Source organism: Stylophora pistillata, chromosome 13 (assembly GCF_964205215.1).
Source record: "Stylophora pistillata chromosome 13, jaStyPist1.2, whole genome shotgun sequence".
Taxonomy (NCBI): domain Eukaryota; kingdom Metazoa; phylum Cnidaria; class Anthozoa; order Scleractinia; family Pocilloporidae; genus Stylophora; species Stylophora pistillata.
Window position 1 is genome coordinate 20,114,870 of NC_142531.1, and position 20,179 is coordinate 20,135,048.

General features: G+C 42.8%; 1 protein-coding gene across 1 annotated transcript in view; it reads right to left on the bottom strand.

Moving 5' to 3' along the window:
* LOC111338209 (uncharacterized) overlaps positions 1-20,179 on the bottom strand; it is a 63,264-nt gene that overhangs the window by 18,139 nt on the left and 24,946 nt on the right. Inside the window, exons 27-53 of the mRNA XM_088742446.1 lie at positions 19,901-19,945; positions 18,226-18,861; positions 17,204-17,266; positions 15,941-16,492; positions 15,660-15,719; positions 14,909-15,538; positions 14,555-14,644; positions 13,602-14,150; positions 13,204-13,245; positions 12,210-12,845; positions 11,676-11,765; positions 10,936-11,472; positions 10,406-10,453; positions 9,390-10,025; positions 9,066-9,116; positions 8,260-8,895; positions 8,036-8,125; positions 6,838-7,374; positions 6,575-6,610; positions 5,755-6,390; positions 5,318-5,632; positions 5,025-5,081; positions 4,307-4,840; positions 3,413-3,439; positions 2,023-2,655; positions 1,635-1,679; positions 580-1,119 (exon numbers count right to left, since the gene is read on the bottom strand). Coding sequence (XP_088598572.1) covers positions 580-1,119; positions 1,635-1,679; positions 2,023-2,655; positions 3,413-3,439; positions 4,307-4,840; positions 5,025-5,081; positions 5,318-5,632; positions 5,755-6,390; positions 6,575-6,610; positions 6,838-7,374; positions 8,036-8,125; positions 8,260-8,895; positions 9,066-9,116; positions 9,390-10,025; positions 10,406-10,453; positions 10,936-11,472; positions 11,676-11,765; positions 12,210-12,845; positions 13,204-13,245; positions 13,602-14,150; positions 14,555-14,644; positions 14,909-15,538; positions 15,660-15,719; positions 15,941-16,492; positions 17,204-17,266; positions 18,226-18,861; positions 19,901-19,945 — 8,751 coding nt within the window. The remainder of the gene's footprint in view (positions 1-579; positions 1,120-1,634; positions 1,680-2,022; positions 2,656-3,412; positions 3,440-4,306; positions 4,841-5,024; positions 5,082-5,317; positions 5,633-5,754; positions 6,391-6,574; positions 6,611-6,837; positions 7,375-8,035; positions 8,126-8,259; positions 8,896-9,065; positions 9,117-9,389; positions 10,026-10,405; positions 10,454-10,935; positions 11,473-11,675; positions 11,766-12,209; positions 12,846-13,203; positions 13,246-13,601; positions 14,151-14,554; positions 14,645-14,908; positions 15,539-15,659; positions 15,720-15,940; positions 16,493-17,203; positions 17,267-18,225; positions 18,862-19,900; positions 19,946-20,179) is intronic.

Below are 20,179 nucleotides of genomic sequence, written 5' to 3' on the forward strand. Positions count from 1 at the left end.
TGGTTAGAAAACACACTTGTGTCTCTGCAGTCTGGTGCTAAATCATCTACCCTGAGAAGAAGTAAACCTTCGTAATAAACTGAAACGTCTCACGCGTTTTGCTATTACAACCACAAAAACTTTTTTTTTTGATATCAACAAGCAACACCCGGTCATGCTTTAATATAGAGGCTCAGCCCAGCCCAAAGGTAAATTCCCTATGCAAACCTCTCGAGCACAGTTTGATACGGCTTTTTAAACTGTAATGTTTCAAAGAACTATTTTTCATTTGCATTTTCACGAGCTCCAAAAACTTTTTGCTTGCGCGGGAACTTATATACATCGTGACTTCAGTCCCCAGCCCCAAATTTTGGACATAAGTTAATGTCAGGTTTTCATTCTACCTCGAATCTCTCGGATTTAGTTTCTTGTCCACGAGGGGAACTTGTGCCAGTGTTAAGCAGTAGTTTTATTTGAAATAGCACGAGTTTAGCCTCTCGCTGCACGTGGAATTTCGTCAGTATATTTACTGTAACCGTTGCTGGGTAAGTAGGTTCTCTACCACGGGTACTACGTTTTATAAAACACTCTATGACTGACCTGTTGCACCACAAGCTTTCCTCTTAATCACCCTGATAACTGAGTTCAGATTTCTAAACCGTGCAGTAAACACCAGTCTATGATTGGACGCCATCTGTCGTAACTGCCGGATGTTGTAGCGCAACCCCAAGCCAAGAGAGATGATTTCAACTCCACCCTTACGTAAAATCCGTGCGGGACCAACTACATTATCATAAGAGTGTCCATCTGTCATGACAATGCACACCTTTCGCCTCCTACTTCGACGGAACAGATAGTGGTATGCGTAGCTTAATGCCCTACCAGTCTTCGTTCCTCCCCTTGGATACCGTATGCGACTTACAGCACTGAGAAGTTGGTTTTTGTTACCGAATCGATTGAAGCCAAATAATTTGTACGCTCTTGTGTTATAGAGGACCGCTCCTACGCGCGTGTAGCCACGTGATATGACAAAGGTACGAATCATGTTCTTGATAAATTGGAGGCAGCGTTTGAAGTTCGAGGGCCCTACGCTTCCAGAGCCATCGATGACGAAACCAAGATCAAGTTTTGTTTTGCAAACTTACAAAAAAGAAAAATGAGAAGAAAAAAGATAGTAAATATTTACCTTGGTCTCCGAAAGAACAAATACGTTGTTGGTTTGTTTACGACCACGAGACTGAGAAAAAAATCTGGACTATGAGAATTTGAGACCCAAAACTTTGGGCTCACGCTCCGGTGCATTAGCACCGAGCGACAGAGAACTTAAAGGGGAGCTGGGCCGTTAACCGGTTCATTTTGACAAGCCACAAGACGAAATAAGATGATTCTGTAATTCGGATACAATACGGAAACGTAAAAGGCTATGTTTCCGTTGCTTTACCGCAGGCGTCATCAATTAGTTACGTCACTAGAAACGCCCGTTGCGTTCATCGGAATACTGGCGGAAACAGGTGGAAAAGTGGCTGTGTCTGCAGCGACGGAATCATGAGTAAACGTCATGAATCCATCTATGACTTTCCTTTAACCAGTCACCTCTGATGACTATGCTCAAATCAAGCTCCTGAAAAGGGAAGTTTATTGCAGTCGATACTCACCTCTTCCTCCGGGTCTCGGCTTCGGAATCGGAACAGGCATGGGGCCTGACAAAAGAAAGAGGAGGAACGTAAATACGATTCCAACACAGTAACTGGCCTGGTGAGACTTAGATCGTTTTAGTCATATACACGTAACAGTGGAATAGCAGAGATAAAAAAGTACCATGACAGCCTTCTGTAATGGTTACGGTTTCTTCTTCCAAAATGTAAGGACATGTAAAGTCCACTAAGGCACTCAGAGATGGTTTGCTAAAAGGCTTCAAGAGGTAGGTTACCTGATAATTTATGTGAACTTGCACTAAAAGTATAGATACATTTTTCCTTTCTTGAACAGTTATATGCAAGAAAGCGCCACCCACTCCTTAAAATAAATTTCTTTAAAGCCTACCTCTTCTAAAGCAAGCCCTCATTCGCCGGCGGATCATGTTAGTCGTCAAAGCAGCGCTATAAAACTGTAGGCACGCAATTCGACCGCGGAAATAGCGACGGTCACCCTGACGGGCTCCAACCCTGATCTCGTAATTAGTAGCCAATGAAATCTTTCTGATCTTTCTGCGTGTAACCATCTTTCCGTTAATATACAATTTAGCAACGCCTGTGTTTCGATTGTACGACGTTCCGACGAATTGCCATGTTCGCGGATTTACACCGCGGTACGCCAACGCGTGCGTGAAGCGCCGTCCAAGACGCTGCGTATAACGCACAAACAGCGTCCTAGGGTTGATCATCCATAAGTGGACGCCCCATCCATTGCGCTTGTAGTTTACAATCGGTCCTGCGTTTCCTTCGTGATATATCCAGGCCAAAATGGTTATGCAGTTACGAACGTCCAGTGTTCCTTTGTTAGGGATCTCCACGTAGCTGTTTGGTCGACCAAGGAAGTAGTAGGAGCCGTATGGTAAACCATCTGGACCAGGGGTGAACAGGACGTGAGACGGGTAACCTGGTGGGTTCCTGTGGCGAAGTTCCCTTCCTCTGTATGTTTTACTGAACGGGAATATGGCGACGGCAGACATGGCGTCTGTTCATAAGCAAAAATATCGGCATTTGATCAATATATCTTATTAACCAAGCGCGAGGGCCGTACTGGAAGAATATCGGCGCAAGGTCTTTACAGTACGGACCGAGCGCATTGAGGTCCGTACAAAAAAGACCGAGGGCCGATATTCTTCCAGTACGGTCCCGAGCAAGCTTGGTTAATAAGAGATTTATTATATGACTGAAGTTCAAAGGGACACAAGTGCAGTATCATTCGGGACAGTGCCCGGTCCAATACTTAGAGAATATTGGACCGGCAATAGAGCATTTTGATTGGTTGATTTTAGTTATTGGCCCTCTGACTGCCCGAGTCGTGTAATAAAATCTTTTATTTCAGCTTTGAGCAAGTTTGTAATAGCAACAATTAACGTTTATGATCATGTCATCTGTCATGCGCATGCGCCCGTGGTAGGTTAAGTGGGGGTTATCCTCTCGAAATAAAGGAACTTCTTACAGTACAAAATATTGATGTTGTTTTTTTATTAAAGAGAGATTATGTGTTCACTCATCCGAAGCTACATTGTCATGCTGAGTGAAAAGTTCAAAGTTGAAGCCACGTCGCGTTTCTCCGCGACGAGATGAGACGGAGGCGATCGGGCAGAGAGGTTTCACATCATCAGTGATTATGCTAATCTTTGCTTTACAAAATAACTTTGAATGAAAAACAATCATAGTTATTGGCAACTGGCTTGATGGCATGTTATAACTAGTTGAAGATACATGAGTGTTGGTGGACTTACGTGGTTTTTTCGGTCTTTTGGTAATACCTGGAATAACGAAAAGTACTTTTTAGTTAAGTTCCAGAAAGGCGGTTACACTGGAAAGCATCGGGAAGAATGGGTGGACATCATAAATCATTCATTATCGATAAGCGGCTAATTTGAACTTTGAAGAACCCTAAATTAGAAAAGAATGGGCCAAAATTGGCCCAATAGGCTTCGTAAAACTCACTTTTCTGAGTTTAAGAAACGCTAGATTCTAAAATCAACACGCTTCTCTGTGAAGATAAATGATGTATCTACAATTTGCACCCAAAATCAGGGACATTTACGAAGTAGAAGGATTATCCGTGTATACTTGAAAATGCACAAAATTCGATCAGCTACAAAAATTGGAGAAAATAAAGCTCTGTTAATCACGACCAGCTCATCGGTGGCCGCAATCTTATTGACCTCACCAACAAATGTAGCAACTGTTTCCAGTTAGAGTATCAAAGCTGTTTTTTGCTTTGTGATTAGTCTGGAAAAACGCGTCTCTTTTCGACCCACAAGATGCAACACTAAAACCAGCTTGAACCAATCAGATACAAATGTAAATATCAGCCGCACCCTTCACACTCACGTTTTCCCGCGCTTGAAGTCGATTGCAAGCATTTAATTTGATTTGAGATTTCTTTGGTCTTTGCGATATTCTATCTGGTTAACTTCGGTTAAAGTTTTGCGACATTATCAATTCCTTAAAACTCCTTTCTATTGTTAGCAACTTTGTTAGCGCAAGATTTTCGCTCCCCCGTTGGCAATGGCGTCCCCTAAAATTCATAACATTAGCGGCCCGGATATAAATATTATTTTAGAAGTCGCTATTCCCATATTCGGATAAACCTAAAGACAGCATCTAGCAGTATTTGACCTCACCTCTACATGCCTTCTGTTTAATGGCCCTCACAAACGATCCCAAGTTCTTAAAGTCCGCAGTGAAAACATGCCGACGATTGCTTGCAATCTGCAAAAGTTGTTTCATGCTGTATCGTTTTCCAACACCCAGAGCAAACACCTGCACTCCCATGTTGCGCAGCACTGCAGCAGGCTTCTTGACTCTGTCGTGCGACTTGCCATCTGTCATCAGTATCAAGATCTTTCGGAGGTTGCTTCGAGCGAACAGATACCTCCTGGAGTAAGCCAGAGCCTTGCCGGTCTTAGTACCTCCTCCTGGATACTTGATTCTATTTATTGCCCGAAGTACGCCACGAAAACGTAGGCGTTGGCCAAAAGAGAATACTGGAATGACGCGGTGGGAGTACACCAGAAGTCCCACTCTTGAATGGCCAGGAGAGATCACAAACGAGCTGACTAAATTCTTGATGAAATTCAGACATCTTATGAAATTCGCACGACCAACACTTCCGGAACCATCTACAATAAAGCCCAAGTCTAGGCGGGCTTTGCAAACTGTTGAAATAAATAAAACATGGCATTCGTATGAGGACGATATAATGAGTGAAAATTTGAAATATATGTTCATTTAGTTATTTATATCCCCCATTGTGCATATACTAGTGGGTTTCTGATGGTAAACGGACTGTTTGTAGTTATTTTCCACGAAGGCAACAAACTACCAAAAAATGCATCTTACCCGGTAAAGCGGGGCGCGGTCGAGGTCTGGGCCGAGGAAGAGGTCGAGGGATGGGTCCTATGGAGAGAAGCAAAATAGGAAGTTATCCTGAAATAACACTTTGTTTGAATTAAGGTTCCCTCTACACTCAAGAGATTGGTTAAAGATACAGGATAAAATAATCTAAAACTCAAGTTTTACTGTAGCCAATCTCAAGATGAGATTATGAGCTCCAATTCATTTTCGCTGTAAACAAGTTTAAGATGTTATACATATCCTTCAAAAATTTAACATCCAGGCCAAAACCTACATACGTTTTCTAATAATTATATAGACGTCATTAGCCCACGGTCCTCCTCTTCCATTCTTACATCTCCCCGAGCGGCCATATTTGCTGAAAGTACGATGCGCCAGAGGACCAGAAAAGCATTCTCCGCCATCCTGAACACCGAATGCTCGATATCCTCGCCTGGCCGCCAAAAGGAAGCAACGCATGACTGCATCTCGCCTTCGTCGTAGGTTGCCGAGTAGTCTGCCCATGGCTCTGCGAGCTGTGTCTCTAAAACAGCCTCTTCGTTTGAACAGCCGTCCACTCGGGCGTGGTGGCGGGCGTGGTTTGGGAAGTCCTGCTAAAGTTAAAATAACAGATGAGTAAATTAGATCGAATGTAAATAAAACCACAGGAAGAAATTGTAGCTCAGAGGCCTAGGCTCGCAATGCAGATGAAAAAAAAAAAAAGAAATTACTTTACCTGGGACAAAACATCTCTTTGCACGCGCAGCTATTTGTCGAGCGTTTAAGGGGACGCTGTAAACCTGGAGACAAGAAATACGTCCACGGAAATACCTTCCATCACCTATTCTCACCCCCATTCTCGCAGGATAATTTGTAGCCAATCGTATTCTTCCAATTCGCTTCCTAGCGACCAGTCTTCCACCGACAAACAACTTGGCCATTCCTGTTGAGTGATCATAGGAGGCTCCAACGTATTGCCAGCGGCTTGGCTTAACAGTTCGGCTCATCAAAGCAGCAGTAAAGTCTCGAGTCCTCCTTTTCGTAAAGCGAACGAAAAGAGCATGCCGTCCAACCATCCAGAGGTGTACACCCCACGCCCTAGGATGGTAGTTGAATATTGGTCCTGCCCGACCCTGGTGGTATACCCAAGCTAAAATAGTAACGGACTTTTTGGTGTCTATTTTTCCGAAGTTAGGGAACTGAATAAAGCTGTTGCGTCGTCCAAAGAACTCATAACTTGTTCCGCGTCGTCCGTCGGGACCTGGAGCTGGTCGCACATTGGACATGATGCCTGGTGGATTCCTGTTAAAGCTGATGTCGCGTGACTTCGTGAGGGTGTTCAATGGGTAGACGGCAACCGCTCGCAGGGTTCCTTAAAAATGTAAAATAGAAAAAGAAAAAAAGTCATAAGCGATCGTAAGTTTTCTTTGGGTCTAACTAGAGGCAAAATGCTTTAATCCTTACTAAAGGGCACATGTTGCAAGACCTGCTGGCATGAACAAAACTTTCTAGTTGGTAAGGTAAGTAAAAAAAAAAAAGTTAAAAAACAGTGGTACCTGAGGGTCTGTGAGGCGATGGCGGTTTTTTTCCTCCTTCAAGAAAAGCGCATAAATATGTAAATAATACAATAGACAAACAAGGAAACAAACTGCCAAACATTTTTAATTGATAGATTAGTTACTGAGAATCTGTAAGTAAAAAAAAAATGATAAAAAATAAATCAATAAATAATTTTAATACATTTTATCCCCTAGATTCTATGTAAAATCCATCATAGTCTTTGTACCCAAGAACAACTTGCAAAAAACGGAACGTTTACCTTTACAAGCCTTCTTTTTAATGGCCCTAATGATTGAATTAAGGTTTCTGAAATCAACTGTGAATACGTGACTGCGGTCCGTGGCCATCTGGTTCAGCTGAGCGATACTGTATCCTCTACCAACACCAACCGAGAAAACTTCAACATTAGCTCGCTTCAGCGCTTGGGCGGGTTTCAACACATGGTCTTGAGAGCGTCCATCAGTCAATACAAAAAGGACCCTTTTTCGGTTGGTCCTACCGCGGAACAGATATCTAAGCACATCCCAAAGAGCCTTCCCTGTGTTGGTTCCACCACGCGGGTACTTTATGGACGCAACCGCCCTGAGGACTTGGTACGCATTACTGTATCGAGTAAATGGGAATGTTCTACGTGGAGTGGAAGAGTAAACCTCAGTAGCGACGCGTGTGTATCGCTGAGAGATCTTGAATCCTCGAATAACATTCTGGATGAAAACCAGACAACGGCGGAAGTTTGAGAAGCCAACACTACCCGAGCCGTCAATAAGGAAGGCGAGATCCAATTTCGCAATACAAACTGAAGAAAGAGAAGGTGAAGATAAAAATCATATTTAGCCAAGAGAAAACAATTTTTTTCTCTCAATCTAGCTTAGGAGTCAGAAGATCGGAGCTTGTCCCGGTTTCAATCAGAGGAAACGAACAGAAGTATTGACACTTTCCATTGGACGGGGGAATCCGTTCATCGCAGAGTTACCGATACAGATTAATCACCCATTTCCCCGACAGTTTTCCGTATTTATTTACACTCAAGGGCGGAGTATGAATGCGAGAGTTAAGTGTCTTGCCCAACAAAACAATACAGTGACCCAATCAAAGCTTTAACCTGGCCTTCAAGCCAAGAATCGGCTGACTGACCTCTGTACCACTGTGCCTTCCAAAAGTTGTAATTAAGGGGGTGGGGTGGGTTGGGGCGGGTGGTGTCATTTTACCTCAATGATTATTACAAAGACGGAAATGAAGGGTTAACTTCAAACTGACAGATCCTATCCCAGTTTCTGTAGCTTTAAGAGACTAGGAATACTTTGAATACACTCCTTGAGTAAACCGACCAACATAGGAACTGTGCACAATTACAAGGCTACGGTTGGTAGTAAAAATAATCAAGTTTAAAGACAGGCGTTAGATATCTCTGCTTGCCCCCAGGCAACTAAACTGATACAACCACCCGTTCTTCTCACCTTTTCCGGGTTTTGGCCGGGGTCTGGGCCTAGGTCTTGGAAGTGGTACTGGTCGTGGCCGAGGGCGAGGTCTGGGCCTAGGTCGAACTTCTTTTGGAAAAAAAACATGTTTTTGTTTCACAAAAAGCACGTAAAGAATACTTTCATAGTTAGTTTGGGTGAAGCAACTGATAGTAAAGAGCAAATGAAGATAAAAAGTCCATAATACTCGGAACGTAGCTTACTTCTTCTATAGCATCTTCTCTTCTTAGAGTTGATTTTCCAGCGAGACAAGGCGCCATTGTAGACCTGCATACAGGAGATTCGTCCTCGGAAATATCGTCCATCCCCAATACGAGCTCCCATTCTCACAGGGTAATTAGTCGCCAGCCGTATTCGCCCAATGTACTTCCTTGCCGTGAATCTACTGTTTACAAACAACTTTGCTTGCCCGGTCCTTCCGTTGTACGTTGCACCGACAAACTGCCATCTTCCTGGAATCACGCTCCTACTAACAACAGCACTAGTAGAGCGGCGTCCTCTGCGGCGCGTAAACCGTACAAACAGCGTTCTCGGTGTAATCATCCAGAAGTGTACGCCCCAGCCGTTGGGCATGTAATTAAAGATGGGTCCTGCGCGTCCCTGATGTAAAATCCAGGCCAGGAGAGTTATTGAACTCTTAGTATCTAAGCCTCCTCGGTTAGGGAATTGAATGTAACTGTTACTTCTTCCGTAGAACTGGTAGGAACCGTCGCGTGTTCCATCTGGTCCGGGCGCGGGACGGACATAACTGAGTATTCCGCGCAAATTGCCCCGGTTACTGATGTCTTTGCCCTTCGTTCCTCCATTGAGGGGGAAAATAGCGACAGCTTTTGTTTTCACTGGTGAGATAGAACACAAAAAAAAGTAATGGACCATCAGACATAACCGAATTTAGATTTCCAAGTGAAATAATGGCATAAATAGAGAACAAATAAGAAAATAAAACGAAGAACAAAATCAATCATGATCACGAAGACTCAGAGGAACTCAAACAAACAAAACTACAAACCTTTAGGTCGAGTTGGCCTCACCGGCCGCACTGGTTTGGGTCGAGGTATTACTGCATAGAGAAGCGATAAAAGATAGGAGCCGATCAATACAGAGTAAAAAAAGAGAAAAAAGAGAAATAGAAGATAAGTTACTCATGTAAACCACTCTGCCAAATATTGAATGATTCACAAGATTTGTCTACGTGAAGATTAATGAGCAGCGCAATAACTGAATTGAACCTTTTTTAGAGCGTTTTTCTACAAAGCTTGATTCTCTTTCTGCTAAATACATATTCCATTGACTCTAAAGTTTTACTGAAGATTTCCACATGTGGCTCTATTACCTGCTCGGAAACACCTTCTCTGACGAACAAGTATCTGATTCCTGTTCAAAGCTTGTCTATAGACTTGCATGCATGAAATTCTTCCCTTGAAATATCTTCCGTCTCCAACTCGTGCCCCCATCCTGACAGGATAGTTAGTCGCCAGTCTAATTCGTCCTACACGAGTAGACACCACAAACCTCGAGTTCACAAACAAACGCGCTACACCGGTTCTGTAGTTGTAGGCGGCACCAACGAACTGCCATTTACGCGGCTTCACGCTTCGACTGTAGATCGCCCGAGTGAAACGCCTTCCTCTGCGACGTGTAAACCGTGCAAAAAGTGTCGACGGCGTAAGCATCCAAAAGTGAACACCCCATCCGTTCGGCATGTAATTAAAGATGGGTCCTGCTCGACCAGTATGGTAGATCCACGCCAGTAGAGTTATAGACCGACCAGTGTCGAGCCTTCCTCGGTTAGGGAACTCTACGTAGCTGTTGCTTCGGCCGAAGAACTCAATCGAGCCGCCTGGTAAGTTATCAGGTCCCTTAGCGAACCTGACCCGACCTAGCCTACCATTGGGATTTCTTGCGAAGCTGATGTCTCTGCCTTGAGTGTTACGGTTCAGTGGATACACAGCCACGGCTCGTTTTATTACTGCAATGATGCAGAGGTTAACATTGGTTACGGTGAACAAGTATAAAATAGCTTCTACCTGCTCGTAGACCTAGAATGAATATCGTGCTGTTTTTCTGAACTAAGGTAACGGTTTTTTTGATGACCAAATGCAATTTTAGGTCAGACATGTATCTGCTGCCTTTACGAAGGTATTTCATGCACAGTGATCTACCACAAATCTGTTCGAAAACGTTAAGTGCAAAGTCAATAAAAACGACTGGAATCTATCTAAATGAAGGTGAATTGACTATAAGAGGCCGCAAGGGGTAAAACGTTTACAAGTCAATCCATAGAGCACTTTTCAATTGACTGTTGAGAATGATTCGAATGCGTTGGTTTGGTTGATCACTCGCACTTACCAACTGGTTTTGGTGGGCGTTGTGGTCGCGGAGGTCGAGGTTTACCAGCTGAGAGAAAACATTGAAAATATTTGAACATAACTAGAGTAAACAGGAATCGCTTTCAAGCTACAGATATTCGCCGAGTGAATTTTAAAAATTGGCGTCAACAAATTAGAACGAGTTCTCTTGAGGAAACTTCATGAAACGGAGTTTTGGTTCTCTACGCTTTGTAAGAAGAAAAGCTAGATTTTCCTTCTTTAAAATCAGGGATGCCATAAAAATGCGGTCCGAAATTGGATTAAAAAAAAAATCACAACCTGTTCCAGTATGAGGGAATAGCAGCATTTTCAACAAGGGGGTCTTAGATTGGAGTCTTATTTGAAAGCGAAAGAAAAACGGGAGGTTTTACAGCTTTTTATAATTATTTTTCCGTACGAAAGGTAGAGAGATCACATGCATACAATGATACCATTTTATCTGCGCCTTCGCAATGTTCTTCTTCGCGTAAGCTGCATGTAATTTGAAAATACGGGTAAGAAGCTCATTACCTTTACAAGCTCTCCTTTTGATTATCTTAACAACAGATCCCAAGCTCTTAAAATCAGCAGTGAAAACGTCCCTCCTGTTGGATGACATCTGTATCAGTTGCCTCATGCTGTAGCGCTTTCCTACCCCTAGGGTAAGTATCCTAATTCCTCTCCGACGGATAAACGAGGCGGGGGGCTGTACTTTATCATACGAGCGGCCATCAGTCATGACAATCAAGACTTTGTTCTTTCGTCTGCTATAGCGCAAGAGCCTTTGATAAGTGTAGGTCAGCGCGTAACCCGTCTTAGTCCCGCCGCCTGTGTATCGTATGCGGCCAATCGCTCGAAGCAAGGAGCGTTGATCAAGGTAGCGATTAAAGCCGAAAATCTTAGAGGGGCGTGATGAATAGAGCACCACAGCGAAGCGGGTGTAACTTCGGGAGATTGTGAACACTCGGGCCATGTTTTTGACGAAGGTTAGGCAACGGCGGAAGTTAGCGCGACCAACACTACCGGAAGCGTCTATGACAAAGGCGAGGTCGATTCTGGCCCTACACACTAAATAGTGAAGAGAAATAGAGTAGATTTACATTTTACTGTGGGTTTTGAACATTAAGCAAGACAAGCATTAAATCAAGCGCACATAGAAAGGCTGCATTCAGAAAACGTAAATGAAGAATCTGTTGTTGAATTTGCTGGAGAAAATATTGCCGAAACGATTTATTTGACTGCACGTAGAAGGTAACTTAACCAATTTGTACCTTTTCCACCAGGGTAAGGACGGATGGGAGGCCTGGGTCTAGGGCCAGGTCTTGGTCTTGGTCTTGGTCGTGGAGGCTGCGGTCGTGGAACTATTAAAAAAAACAAAATAGCATCACAATTATTGTAAACAAAGTAATTTTCCCGTTGATTCTATGAATTTTTTTGTTTTAAGGGATGTGGTTTATTAACTCTTACTCCAAGTTTGTAAATATTACATAAAACACATTCTCTATTATTTCGAAAATGAGAAATACAGGCGTGAATTTCATTTTAAACAAATCCGTTATGAAATGGTCCAATTTCCCCCTTGAAAAATCGATATATCCGTAACGTGATTTCAACCTGAATAAAAAACACCCCACGCCCGTTACAGAGTGCCGGAAGGTGTCCTGATTGTCAGCTACTTTCAGACGAAATTCGTCGCGTTTGTCTGAAAGTTTGCTGATACTACTGGGTGGATACAGTATCACCCGAGAGGAAAGATAATACTAAAACAATAATGCCTAACTTGAACGGAAATTGTATACCTATACCTCTCTTAAAGCATCTTGTTCGTCTCGCAAGTATCTGTCCGGCGGTCAGCGCCTTCTTGTACACCTGCATACAGGAAATACTGCCACGGAAATATCTCCCGTCTCCAATCCTGGCTCCCATTCTCACTGGGTAATTAGTGGCAAGTCTAATGCGACCAATACGGCGAGATGCAACAAATCTGTTTCCGACAAAAAGCCGAGCAATGCCAGTGCGATAATCATACGTACACCCCACGTAATTCCATGCGCGATAGCGAACTGTGCGACTAAACACGGCGGGTGTGAAGCGCCTGCCTCTTCGACGCGTGAAGCGTGCAAACAGCGTCCGTGGGTTAATCATCCAGAAGTGCACGCCCCAGCCGTTCGGCATATAGTTGAAGATCGGACCCGCGCGTCCAAGGTGTTTGATCCAGGCTATCAAGGTGATGGATTTTCTTGTGTCCAGTCTACCGCGGTTCGGGAACTCGATGTAGCTGTTCGCGCGGCCGTAAAACGATGTCGCTGTTCCTCGGACTCCGTCGGGACCTGGCGTGTACCTGACGTAGACACGTCGACCTGGCGGATTGCCATTGGTACTGATATCTCTCGCACCCGAGGAGGAACTTAATGGATACACTGCGCCTGCTCGGCCAACGGCTGTTGAACGACAAAACAACCACAAGGGTCAAGTATTTCACGACGCCGTTGGAGCTTACTTTAGACAAAAATGTCACTTTCTACTTAAGCCACTACATGATATGGAAATCAGCGCAAGTTGTAAATCAGCTTTTCCTCACAATTTCATAACACAGGCTGCAAACTTACTCAATAACGAGTTCGCACAAGGACTTATCGATCCCGACTTGTGCGGTATCTATTATGGTCAGTTAGTAATTCTAAATTAATCAAAATACAAAGCAAACAAAAGTACAGTCGATTATGAAAAAGTTTCACATAAAAGAGGTACATATTTATTAAACAATTAAGTAAGGTTTGCCCGTTAGCTTCCACATACCAGAAGGTTTTCCAGGCTTATTCGGTCGCGTTGGCTGGGAAACTACAATAAGAAATACAAATGTTTATTCCAATGAAATATAACTACACCTCAGAGTGGGAGGTCGAAAAGTCATAATTTTCAGAATTTCCAAAAGGTCTAGATTTGAGCAGATATATAACGAATTTGAGAAAATAAATACTTTTTCTAAAGGACATGTTTCGACAGTAACTATTGTCATCTTCAGTTAAAATATTTACAAAGTACAAAGTTGATTTTAAAGTTTCAAAATTTCCTGTTAAAGTCATATGCATTGTGGTTCTAATGACATTTCAAAAACTGTTCGTTATCAATGATTCCTTCCCAAACTCATTTTTTCTTAGTTTGAACCACACAGGCGAACATTTTTTCTATCTCACCTCTACACGCTTTCTGCTTGATAGCGCGCACCACGGAACCGAGATTCTTGAAGTCAGCTGTGAAAACCTTTCGACGGCTTCCGGACATCTGAAGCAACTGTTTCATGTTGTAGCGCTTGCCAATACCAAGCGAAAATATCTTCACACCCCGCCTGCGCATCAGGTTGGCAGGGCCTCTTACATCATCTTGCGAACGACCATCGGTCATACAAATGAGAACCTTTGAACTTCCTTTCCTTGCGCCGGCCAAGAGGCGGGAGTAAGCGTAAGAAAGCGCTGCACCTGTTCGGGTTCCTCTTCTAGGATATCGTATTCTGTCGATAGTACGGAGTACACTGTTGACTCCGCGATTTTGGTTGAAGGTGAGTATTAATCGTGAGCGCGAGGAGTATACCACAATTCCAACCCTCACGTAGCTTCTTGAAATGGTAAAGGAACGAACCATATTTTTGACGAAGCGGAGGCATCGCTTGAAGTTGCCTCTGCCGTATGCTTCTATGCTTCCAGAGCCATCGACTACAAAGGCCAAGTCTATTTTGGCACGGCATACTAGAAGAAAAGTGTTTATTTATTTACTTAGCAACAACAATGGTTTCATCGTGCTTGAAACAAAAGCAATGTGTTTACGAGAGTGCGTAAAACCACGTTTAAAATTTGATTTCAATCGTCACGATTTCCCAAAACACACTGAAATCCTTACAAGTTTCTTAAGACTGATTTCGATCTGAAGGTCCTTTTTTCATCGTAGTCAGGGCAAAAAAACAAAAAAACAGAAAAACAATAACAACAACAACCAAAAAAATGTAAGTGACTTCTAACAGGCATGGCTTTGAAAGAGCTCGAAAAGAGTGAATACGTCTTGGCAATAGACAAGCGAATAGTAGCAATGATACCTGGTTACAGATGTAAGAGAGGCGATTAATTTAAGCCTGACAAGAGAAAAAGGTTTTTACCTTTTCCAGACGGACCAGGAATTGGGGGTTGGGGCCTGGGTCGTGGCCTGGGTCCGGGTCTAGGTTTTGGCCTTGGAGGGGGTCGAATAACTGAAAAAACAGCAATAAAATTAGAATGACATCGAAATTATGATTCACTGCTGATGTTTTACATCCTCTTTGATTAGTTAAAACTAGACAGGAACATAATCAATTAAAAGATATTTTCAGATTTGACATATCCAATTAATACAAATGAGAAGAACGATCGGACTGAAACCTTAAAAAAAAGAAATTCAGACGGCTTCTATTAAAACTATAAGCACTCATTTGCTAAAAATAGTGCGCTGAAGTCAAGACGGAAATCATTCTGACCTTTCCTAAAGCATCTTGTCTTGCGCGCAAGAATCTGTCTTCTTGTCAGCGCCATTGGATACACCTGCATACACGATATCCGTCCAAAGAAGAACCGTGAATCACCAATACGTGCTCCCATTCTCACGGGATAATTCGTTGCCAATCGTATTCTTCCAACGTACTTTTGTGCCACAAACTGCCTTTGAATAAATAGTCTAGCTTGTCCGGACCTTCCATCATAGGTCGTGGCAACAAGCTGCCATCGATTGGGTACTACTCTTCTGCTAATCACGGCCTTAGTAAAGCGGCGTCCTCGTCGACGTGTGAACCGCACGAACAGCGTTCTAGGTGTAACCATCCAGAAGTGCACACCCCAGCCGTTCGGCATGTAGTTGAAGATGGGTCCTGCACGTCCCTGATGGTAGATCCACGCCATCAGGGTAATCGATCGTTTGGTATCCAACTTTCCGCGATTAGGGAAATGGATGTTGCTGTTAGATTTACCAAAGAACTGATACGATCCATCGCGGGTCCTGTCAGGCCCTGGTGCTAGCCTCACATTACTTAGGATGGCTGTTGGGTTTTTGCTCAAGCTAATGTCGCGGCCTTTGACTCCTCCATTCAGTGGATAAATAGCCACAGCACGCACTGAGAATCAAAGACACAACGAGAAAGTGCAAAATGACTGAGTATAAGTACGTAATTTCCCGCCAAAGTTTGAAATTCATAGAGACATAAGCCTTAAACCATATAAAAAGGTAATGTTTACCTGGTTGGCGAGGTCTAGCAGGCTTTGGACCAACCGGTTTTATGGGTTTGGCTCCTGGTTCTGAGGAACAGAGAACAAAGAAATAAAACATTTTGGTTGAGGTGAATGAAGAAAATCCAACCCTTGCCTTCTGCCCTTCCCACGTAATGTCCAAAATAAAGGAAATGATCAGTGAGGGTTTTTCATTTTTCGAGAAGCGAGGTCAAAGTACTGCATGGTGAAAAAGAAGTACGAGTTTGATAAACTGGTCAAGGTTATAGTTACATTTCTAGACTTCTTACCCGCGCATATGCGACTCACGATTTTACGAACGGCCTTTCGTAGAGTCGCGAACTTCGAAGTAAACACATGCCTCGGAGTTCCGGCAATTTTCCCAAGCTGCCGTCGACTGTACTTAAGACCAATTCCGAGTGCATATATAGAGACACCAGTGCGACGAAGTCTTCTTGCTGGGACAATTACATCATCGTACGAGATACCATCTGTCATGACAATCAACACCTTCTTTCGCCCGAGGTGGGAGTGAGGCTTAAACAGGTACCGTGTAGCTCTTCTAATAGCTAAGCCGGTCCGGGTTCCTCCGTTGATATACGGGATCTTTTGGACAGCGTTCATGACGCCTCGCCTCGTGTAGTAGGTGTTAAACTGGAAGACTGGTTCAGGTCTGCTGGCGAACACGACTACACCAACGTGAGTTCCATGCCTAGAGATAACGAAGCTGGCCGCTACTTCCTTGATGAAGTCTTTCATGCGCTGGTAGTTACCACGACCGTACATTTCAATACTTCCAGAGGCATCAACAAGGAAACCGAGGTCAACCTTTGCTTTGCACACTACGGAGTAAATCGAATGAGCACATGTTAGGGGACTGACACTACACTGTTTACGTTGTTCAATCATCAGATCAACAGATAGATTCCACGTTGCAGTGTATCTATTTAGTAATAGATCACAAATGATGTCAAAATGTGCCAAGAACAAAACAGAGTGGCCCAGGAGGCGCACGTGTCACTGACACGTGCATTAACACGTGGCACATTAACGTCTTTTGTGATTCATTACTGTACAGACCCACGGCGACATAGAATCCATTTGTTTGCTGTGACAAAAAAGCGAAATGTTGCTAATGGTGACGTCATCTATGCGTCTGTCCTCTAATAGACCATAAGTAAGAACCAATTAAAATGAGTGTTTATCTCAGCTTGTCACATCACGTTCTATGCAAGCTTAAGGTTTCGTCACGGCGTCCCCTGTTATATATATCAAATTACGTGGCGCTGTTGAAACGCATCGAATGAACAGAAATTCAAAAAATAATTTTAACTTAAGTTTTTAAAATATGGAGTAATTTAACAGTTTCACCTTTTTTAAGAACACACATACAGAAGTTGATATTTTAAATTATACATCTTCTCAACCTTTCTTAGGCCACAAATGTGAAATTTGTATTGATTTTTCATCTCGCCTTTTAATCTCATCCCTTGACCCTTTTAAAAACTTCCAGAAAGACGATTAACCGGCATGTTTTTAGTTCTAGTACTTACTTGGTTTGCCAGGACGGAAGGGCACTCCACCCGGAACCACAGGGCGACCAGGCGTTACAGTACCTAAAAGTTTTAAAGGGATATCGTTCACATCGTTGTGACGGTTCAAAAACCTTCTATTTAAGTCTTATAAAACAAAACAATAAAGTTTTTGTTCGCGGGCATAAATATGTTTCGGGCCCGTCTCAGTGTCATTTTGGCCCAAGCCGTTAAGCGACGGTCATAGTGAACTCTGAGAAAGTATTACTATTACTATCACTTTGGAGAATATTGAAAAGATTAGGAAATGATCAACAAAAAATTAATAGCAAAACAGTCTGAATAATGATGCGAGCGGCCAAACGGTCTAATTAACAATTATTCCACGAGCGCGCGTTGGATATGAGATGATAGATAGCCAACGAGGCGCGTAGCGCCGAGTTGGCTATAATCATCTCATATCCAACAAGCGCGAGTGGAATAATTGTTTTAATTAAAAACGTTAAATTAAATTATTAAATTTTATTAAATTTTTAGCTCCCTTTTAATTTTAAGCTGACACGTACGCTTGCCATATTTGTAGATCATGGTATATTGGTTGATATACCATAATGGCTAAGCCATTAAAAAGTCTTGAATTGCATTATCCAATGATCTAGTTTTTAATAAAAGCAAATATCTTCATTTTAGCCCGCAAAATGCGCCATAATGCTCGACAAAGATGATAATAATGAGGCGTTTGATTCTCAATTCATAAGTCGTTCTCACAGATATTAGTTTCCAAGATTTCACTGATCAGTTTTTTCTTTATAAAATTTAAACTTCTCAGACCTGGTTAAATCCAAAATATAACATACATTGGTAACATTCTGACTCTCCCTACACCCGTCCCTTTCGCTCCCAATGATGACTTACTTGGCGCGGACAGATTTTTTTTTTCTTACCAAAATTGACATGGTCAAAAGACGGAAACGTTTCAATATTTGTCACGAGGGATGAGGGTTTGTACAGACAGGTAAATAAAACACTATCAGTATATTTACTTTTCAAGAAACATCTTCTGCTTCGGGCTGCGATTTGTCTGGAGTTCAACGCCACACTGTACACCTGCATACAAGAGATTCTTCCTTTGAAGAAGCGACTGTCACCAACTCTTGCCCCCATCCTGACTGGATAATTTGTCGCCAGTCTAAATATTCCAATGCGCTTTCTTGCAACCAGTCTGCTGTTCAGATACAGCTTAGCCATGCCGCTCCTACCATCGTAACTTGCCGCTACGTATTGCCATTTTCTGTGCGCAACGCCACGGTATTGAATATGAGAAGTGAAGCGGCGTCCCCGTCGACGCATGAACCGTGCAAATAAAGTGGTAGGAGATATCATCCAGAAATGGACTCCCCAGCCATTCGGCATGTAGTTGAAAATGGGACCCGAACTTCCTTCATGGTAGATCCAAGCCAAAAGAGTGATGGATCGTACTGTGTCCAGCTTACCTTTGTTGGGAAACTGGATGAAGCTGTTAGGTTTACCGATAAACTGGGTTGCGGTGTTCGGTCGCCCATCTGGACCAGTTGCATATCTGACAAGACCTCGTATTCCAGGTGGATTGGAGAAAACACCGATATCTCTTCCCTTCGTTCGATATGACAGTGGATACACAGCCATGGCACGTACAAAACCTTTAAATTCAAACGAATTGAAGGTACGGTGAGCACCATTCGTAAATTTAATTACTCCGTTTGGGTTATTTACTGCGTGATACAGTAAAGGGTATGAGCTTAAGATTAATAGTCCACCATCATCGGATTTCGATTGCGTTCAACATCAATATAATACTAACAGAATCTTCCATGCTTCAACGAATACCAGACGACTTGGTTTTAGCAAAAGGTGGTGTTAATGAGTGTTTCTTTACAGCTCACTTGGGTCATGAGATTCTGGTAACCATTTCTAGGAGTCCCCTCCCCAGGTCTACATACTACACAGATAAACTTGCATTCTGGAAAGTCATTTACTTATGTAAATGAGTACTGAAAAAATCTTAAATGGATCGGTCAATCGGTCATCGTATATAATTTTAATGAAAAAATAAAACGTATAAAAATACTCCTTAGATTGCTTTTAGAGAAGTAGTCGTTTTGAGGTGTGCGCCATTGTTGACCATTGCCCAAGGACTGTGAATAACTCTAGGCTTTCAACTTAACGGCCTGCTCCCAGTTGGCTTGTTAGCTCAATTGGTAGAGCGCTGCACTAGTATCGCAGAGGTCAGTGGTTCGAGTCCCGTACAAGCCTGATTTTTTTCAGGTCTGATTTTCGCTATTGCATAAATAGCGCTATCTACTGCGAGGATCGTGCATCAAACGTATCTAGGGTTTTGCTCGATAGGAAATCATTGGGGAGAGTGTCCATTGTTCTCGTCACAGTTGCTTGCAACAGCGAAAATTTGGTGGCGAAGCGTCTTCTGATTGGTTTTATTAGACGAAATGACGCACGCTTTCTTCTAGACAGAAAACTGCCTAGCTCATTAACTTGTGAGGGCGGAGCTAAGAAACAATGGCCTGACAAGGGAACGCTTGTGCTATTGTTTTTTCTCATCACACTCATCACACTCAGTCCGAGTGTCCCTTTGTACCTTAACGTGATTTGGAGCGATATTCACTCAAGCAGGTTTCCAGAGTTTACAAATCGATGTTATCAGCAAAGTATTTCGTTACTTACGCGCTGGACGGGAAGGTTTTCCTGGTTTGCTTGGTTTGACAGCACCTTTAAGGCATTCATAAACAAAAAATGCTTCTTAGTAATGATCGTGTCACACTTTTCTTCGATATAGCACAAAAAGTTTATAATACGCTAATCATGTCTCTGAAATCTGTCTGATCGACAAATAAAGACTTCAGGAAGATTCAATGGTTGATCATTTTGAAAAGTATGGAGGAAGCTCAACCTGAACATGTAAGATGAAAACGTATGGCAAAATCGATCCAATTTGTTGAGACA